At 56.5% G+C, this 6,825-nt stretch overlaps 1 protein-coding gene across 4 annotated transcripts in view; it reads left to right on the top strand.

Moving 5' to 3' along the window:
• Nucleotides 1-5,991, top strand: part of Ptpru (protein tyrosine phosphatase receptor type U) — a 74,064-nt gene extending 68,073 nt beyond the window's left edge. For all 4 annotated transcript variants that reach the window (XM_055610925.1, XM_055610924.1, XM_055610923.1 and 1 more), the window contains 6 exons: nt 1,087-1,260; nt 2,821-2,961; nt 3,595-3,720; nt 3,854-4,011; nt 4,491-4,626; nt 4,815-5,991. In XM_055610925.1, the coding sequence (XP_055466900.1) occupies nt 1,087-1,260; nt 2,821-2,961; nt 3,595-3,720; nt 3,854-4,011; nt 4,491-4,626; nt 4,815-4,877 (798 nt within the window). In that variant the 3' untranslated portion in view covers nt 4,878-5,991. The remainder of the gene's footprint in view (nt 1-1,086; nt 1,261-2,820; nt 2,962-3,594; nt 3,721-3,853; nt 4,012-4,490; nt 4,627-4,814) is intronic.
• The last annotated feature ends 834 nt before the right edge of the window (nt 5,992-6,825 follow it).

Raw genomic sequence — 6,825 nt, 5'->3', positions numbered from 1 at the left:
TCTATCTATCTATCTATCTATCTATCTATCTATCTATCTATCTATCTTTGATTTTATAAAACAGGGGTTTTCTGTGTAGCCTTGGCTGTCCTGGAGTTACTTAGTAGACCAGGCTGGCCTTGAACTCACAGAGATCTGCCTGCCTCTGCCTCCCTGAGTGCTGGGATTACAGGCGTGCGCCATTGTGCCCGGCTTTATTTTTAATTTTTAAACATGGGTTCTGTGGTTGAACTTGGATCCTCATGCTAGGCTCATGACAGTCCTAGGCTCTGGCGGTCTGTTTTGGGTGGGGCCAGGCTCACCATGCTGCAGGCTTCTCTCCAGAGGAACATGCTGATCTCTGGGTGCCAGAGAGCCAGAGGTTCCCTCCAGTCAGGGTTCCTGCGTTTCCTCAGCCATATGGCACCTGCCAGCTGGCATGTTCTGGAGCCAGCACAGGATGGCCTGGGGAATGTGGATCGCGTTTCCTGGAGAACGGTATCAGCTTTGGGGAGCATGACAGACTTGGGGTCCTGGGAGAGATTCCAAGAATAAGGGATGTATGCCTGAAGCCTGAAGGTGTGGTGTAGAGACAGCACAACCCTGGCTAGAATTTTTGCCAGGTGCTCAGGGTGGCATTCTGTCTAGACAGAGCTGTGACCAAAGCTTCTGCCTGGGGTCAGCTCCAGGGAAGAGGTGGGGCTCAGGCTTGCTTTGAAAGCACCGACAAGCTAATGATTGTCCTCACCAGGCCTGCCACACACTGAGCCCTTGTGCATCAGGCTCTGCTCAGTGCCTGCCATGATCTCATTCGGCCTTCTAGAAAGCCCCGTGGAAAAGGCATATCATATTCCCATTTAACAAGTGAGAAAAGTAAGTCACTTATTCAAGGCCACAGCAGCTCATGGGGACAGGTGCTCGTCCCAAAGCTCAGTCAGGGCCCTACCCGGCCTGGTGACAGGCAGCTTGGCTCCCTAACTTCCTTCTCTCTGGGCCCCCTTCCTCCATCCAGGGCACACGCCTGGATGTGCCTGGGTTAATTATCTAAGGCTGTGAGGAGGCCTTGAATGCCCTGGCCATGCTCAGCCCTCATCCCCGCCTCTGCAGACGCTGAACTCGGTCACCCCGCCCCTGGACGTGGAGGAATGCAGCATCGCTCTGCTGCCCCGGAACCGAGACAAGAACCGCAGCATGGACGTGCTGCCACCAGACCGCTGCCTGCCCTTCCTCATCTCCACGGACGGGGACCCCAACAACTACATCAATGCAGCCCTGACTGATGTGAGAGCTCAAGGCTGCGGTGGCTCCGCGGTCCCCCTCCAGGGAGGGCCCAGGAGTCAGTGGAGCAGAGCTGAGGGGTAGAGGGCCATACCCCCCACCCCACCCCAATGCCCATTCAGTGAGACAGGCCCATGGGCCACCTATCAGCCTTCCACCTTGGATGTCCAATGTTCCCTTTCTGGTCTTACAATCAGTGTCAGCACAGATCTGGGTGGTGGAGTTCAGGCAGGGTTGTCTCCAGGGCCATTTCCAGCAGAGCCTGGGGTAGGGGTAGTGATATGAGGATGCTGGGTGGGATCCTTGAGGATTTAAGATCAGGACTTGATATCTGCTATTTAGAGCCAGAGGAGTCTGTTTTGGGGAGCTGGGGGCTGTAGCCAGCTCCAGGACCTGGCCTGCAGTGCTGATTTGACTCCTGGCCCTTCTCTAACTGTAACCAAAGGGCCCAGGGACCATTCAGCAGACCCATCTTCTGACCATGGCCCAAGGGATTTCACCTTCTTTACTGGGCATCACAAGCAGAGTAGGGTATGGGTGCTGGGGCTTGGCGACTGGGGATGACACTCTCTGAGAAGGGAGAGTCTGTGAGTATCTCTCCTGTTCCTCTGCCCTCTTAAAGCCAGTTGAGAGAGAAGTACAGGAGCCAGACAGGCGGAGGACCAAATGTTACCGAAAACATGGGCGAACAAGGCTTTACATATACAGCCACATAGGCTGTGCGTGTCGTGGGCCCTCTGCCAGGCTGACTTGCCCTCCTGGACACATCTGACACAGGCCGTGATGGGGGACAAGGAGTGAGGCAGCGAGAACACATGTTGCTGAGAGGAAAAAGTCAAGGGCAGTGATGATCAGGGGAGGAATAAGTGAAGGGAACCAGGCCAGGCACAGCACAGCTGGAGACCTCCACATAGGGAGGAGATAGCTGAGCCTCTCAAGCTGGTCTGAAGGAAGTAAGCCTTTTTGTGGCCTAGTGCATGGCCCAGAGCCCCTCAGCAAGACAGCACAAGACCCTGTGAGGGGTACAATGGTGTTGCCTGTGGGCTCCTTGGTGTGCCTGAATCGAGACACATGGAAGAGGCTCCCAGTCACCATTACTCTGTCCTGTGCCATGTGTGAGCATGGGCATGTGCCTGCTGGATGGCTTAGTTGGGTGTCTGGGCTTGCTGAAGGATCATGGCTTGGGAGGAAAGCTCAGGATTTCGTGACCTCCCTTCTATCCCCGATTTTCACCTCAGTGTGCTGTCAGTATCCTGAGGCCGGAGAGCTGGTCTGGTGTGCAGAGTGTCTAGCGAGGGAAAGTCATGGTGGGAATGGGCGGCTGGGAGGAAAAGCTGCAGGACAGCCTTGGTCCCTCCTGGGTCCCTGAAGCCTCGATTGCTGGTTCCAGCCACGTATAGTGGGACCGGCATGCCAGGGGACTGACTGTTAGATGCCGGAGGGAAGGGGTCAGCCAGGGTCCTTTTGGGGTGGTTCCCCCCTGTGTAAGAACTGGCTTCTAGGAGGTGCTGGTGCTGGTGCTGGCCATCAGAGGATCCTGCTGAGTGCCCTTTCCCCTTGCAGAGCTACACAAGGAACTCGGCCTTCATCGTGACCCTGCATCCGCTGCAGAGCACCACCCCTGACTTCTGGCGGCTGGTCTACGACTATGGCTGCACCTCCATCGTCATGCTCAACCAGCTCAACCAGTCCAACTCCGCCTGGGTGAGGCTGGCCAGGGCCTCCTCAGTGCATTCACAGTCACTGTCCCCAACTAGGGGAGCAGGGGCCCAGCTCCGCTCCTGGGGCCTTGTTTTCCTAATCTGTAAGCAAGGGTTTCCGACAGAGCCAGCTTGCTGCATTCTAGGGAGCACCTGTGCCTTAGTAAGCCAAGGACTGCTGTGTATACTTGGTCTCACTTACAGTTGACAGTGGCCTCTGAATGGAGGCTTTAGGGGGGCTCCCCTGCCCCTCTCCTCTCTCTAGTGGGGTCCACAGGGGCAACGTGGGGAATGAAGCTGTGTTCTAGCATCAGGGGACGTCCTACCTCTCAGCTGGAGCTGAGCTCAGAGATGGCAAGGAAACGGCATTGTTAGGATAGGTAGAGTTTTGCCTGCCTCTTCCCAGAGAAAGGTAGGGTGGTGCACGCGCGCACACACACACACACACACACACACACACATGAGTGTGGGATGTAGCTAGCATGGAAGTTGTCCTTTGTGTTCTGATGACGTGCTGGAGAGACGGCTGTGCTGCAGGGGAGTCTGGAGCCAGGCACTGAGCCAGGGCAGAACCCCTAGAGCTGGCACTGGGGTGGGGACTGGCTGTGCCTTGCTCAGCTTTCTCTCCGTGTCCCAGCCCTGCCTGCAGTACTGGCCAGAGCCTGGCCGGCAGCAGTATGGCCTCATGGAGGTGGAGTTTGTGTCTGGCACAGCAAACGAGGATTTGGTGGCCCGAGTGTTCCGGGTACAGAACACTTCTCGGGTGAGTGCCCGGAGGAACCGAGGGGCGAGAATCCGGTTGGTGGCCAGGGCTGCCTTTAGTGACCCTCTCAAGGTTGTCAGGACTGCAGTGACCTTTGTGTTCATGTTTCTCGGCTCGGCTGCTGTGCCTCCAGCTGCAGGAGGGCCACCTGCTCGTCCGGCACTTCCAGTTCCTGCGCTGGTCTGCCTATCGGGACACACCTGACTCCAAGAAGGCCTTCCTCCACCTGTTGGCTGAGGTGGACAAGTGGCAGGCAGAGAGCGGGGACGGACGCACTGTGGTGCATTGTCTGTGAGTGCCCCCTGGTAGGAGGGTGGGTGAAGGGCTGGAGACTGACAGAGGCCCCCAGTGGGAAGAGGAGAGGACCGCTGCTGGCCACAGGCTGGGATCACGGCCTGTGTTTGGCCTGTGTATCTGTACCGTGGCCCCTGACTGGGCTTCCTGTTTTCCATCTTGCTCTGGGGTCTGTTTGCCTCTGAGCTAGCCTTCTCTGTCACTTGAAGTATGACTGGACCTTTCTATGTTTTTGAGGATATCTTCTGTCAGGATACACAGTTTTGGATGTCAGTCTCAACCCTTAAGCTTCTGGTCCTAGGGCTGGCTTCTGGGCCCCACTTCTTATCTCTCTCATCTTCCTAGTCTACCCTACGGTGGCTCTTAGTGTCATCCCCACCTTTGGCCTCTCTGACCTTGCCCCTGCCTTTTGATCACCTAGCTCCATCCTTGGGTTCCCAGGTCCTGCCCCACACCTCTTCTTGTGTTTTCTTTAGCAATGGGGGTGGCCGTAGTGGTACCTTCTGTGCCTGTGCCACGGTCTTGGAGATGATCCGCTGTCACAGCCTGGTGGATGTTTTCTTTGCTGCCAAAACGCTTCGGAACTACAAGCCCAATATGGTGGAGACTATGGTGAGGAGCCGTGTCCCAAGCACAGCCACTGCAGCCCCACCGAAGCCCCGCCAGGTTCCTCGGCGCCCACCTACTCCTATCTAGTCCCCAACTCTGGGCCTCCATCCCAGTCCTGGGTTGCTAGCACGCCATCCTTATTTCCCTCTCTCCGGAGGGTGGCCAGGGCTCAAGGTGCTCTCTTTCCCCAGGATCAATATCACTTCTGCTACGACGTGGCCCTGGAGTACCTGGAGGCTCTGGAGTTGAGATAGCAGGCGCCTGGCCTGGGGCACTGAGCACCCAGGGTGTGGCCTGTCAACCCAGACTGGTGAGGAGGGCCTGTGGCCCCAACTTTGCTCAGCCATAATTCCACAGGGAAAACACTGGAGTGGACGATGCTCTATGTTGGCGACCAGGGGAAGGCTGCAGGCCGAGGAGGACCTTTGCAAGACTGCAGCCAGCCCCACCTCCAGAGGGCCCTGCAGACCTGTGCAGAGAAGCCTGCCTGGGACAGTGACACTGGCCAGAACAGCCGGTGCTAGGGACCCCAGGCCAGGCCCCTCCACTTCATTCCACTCCTTGGCAAGAAATGGATGAGAGCCTGCAGAGAGAGAGAGAGAGAGTGAGAGAGAGAGAGAGTGTGAGAGTGTGTGTGTGTGTGTATCCAAGGTTTGCACCCAGTGTGCCTCCCTCTGCACGTGGCGGAGGTTCACTGGGGCTTGGCAGGGCCTGAGTCCCACCTGGCTTAGCTCCCAGGAGTCCTGAAGAAGCTGGGACTCTCCCCTGTCTTGCCAGTGGGACATGCTGAGCATCCTGCAGCTCTGTTCTCCATCCCACTGCCCCTGCAGACCCAGGGGCGCTTTGCTCGCCGTGCTGCCCTACTTCTGCTTCTGAGCTTCCTGCGACAGGACCTGTGCCTCCCTCCTGGGCTCCATCCCCGCCTGGTCCGGAATATGCAGAATGATACCACTTCAGCTCCCTCTTCCCTACCCTACCAGCCTCCATGGCTCGGCCCTGCTTACTCAGGGCCTGTGCCAATCCACAAGGCTGAAGCACAGCTCCTGGGGGTTGAGGTCCCTGTGGCTCTTGGTGAGGCCGCCACTGGGTTGGGGCAGGGTAGAGCAGGGCTGATGACAGCTCCTAGAGTTCAGAGGAAGAAGGGGTGCAATGGGATGGAGGACCAGTGCTTTATTTTTTGGTTGTTATTTTTTTGATGGGAGGGTGGGAAGTTCTCTTTATAATGGGGTAGGCCACACCCCCATTTCGTGCCTCAATTTCCCCATCTGTAAACTGTAGATATGACTACTGACCTACCTCACAGGGGGCTGTGGGGAGGTGTAAGGTTTGTAAAGCGCTTTGTAAATAAATGTGCTCTCTGAATGCCAACCAGTCCGGAGGGTGCCTGCTTCTCTGCCCAGCCTCCTGCTGCAGTGTGGGTCAGAAGCTTACATTCTAGGCTTGTTTGGGCTTTTCAGTTCATCAGACAGCAGAGCTATGGCCCAGGGCACCACTCAGAGTCCTCCCACGGAGGTCCTGTTGCCTTCACCCAGTGTATTATGGGACCTTCCTTGTTTCTTTAGCCTCAGTACCTGACAAAAGCCGCTTAAGGGAGGAAGGGCTTATTCTGGGTTAGAGTTCAAGGCTACAGGCAACTACAGTGAGTGTTCAAGTTTGCTTTCTGTTGCTACCATAGACACCATGACCAAAAGCAACTCGGAGGGAAAAGCATGTATGTCACATGCAGCTTACAGGCTGCAGTCCGCCACAGAGGGAAGCCAAGGCGGGAACTCAGAGCAGGGCCCTACGACAGAAACCAAGGAGGAACACCGTGCATTGGCTTGCTCTAGACCCAGGCTCCGCTATCTTTCTCACATTGCTCAGGCCCACCTGCCTGGGAATGGTGCTGCCCACAGTGGGCTGGGGCCTCCCACATCAACCGTGAAACAAAAACTGTTCCTCACAGACATGGCCACAGGCCAGGGTGATGGAGGTGATTCTTCAGCTGAAGATCCCCTTTCCCAGGTGTGTCCCATGGGCAACCAAGACTAGTCATCATAGCGGGAAAGGCTTGGGGGCAGGGGCTCGAAGCAGCTGGTTATAATGCATTTGCAGTCAAGAAGCAGAGAGTAGGGCTTAAGGAGACGGATTACTGGGTAAGAGGGCTTGCTGTGCAAGCTTGAAGGCCAGAGTTTAATTCCTCGGTACCCACATAAAAGTTGG

This window comes from Psammomys obesus, unplaced genomic scaffold, assembly GCF_907164565.1.
Source record: "Psammomys obesus unplaced genomic scaffold, mPsaObe1.curated_primary_1811, whole genome shotgun sequence".
NCBI classification, from domain to species: Eukaryota; Metazoa; Chordata; class Mammalia; order Rodentia; family Muridae; genus Psammomys; species Psammomys obesus.
This window is presented reverse-complemented; position numbering and strand designations above follow the sequence as displayed.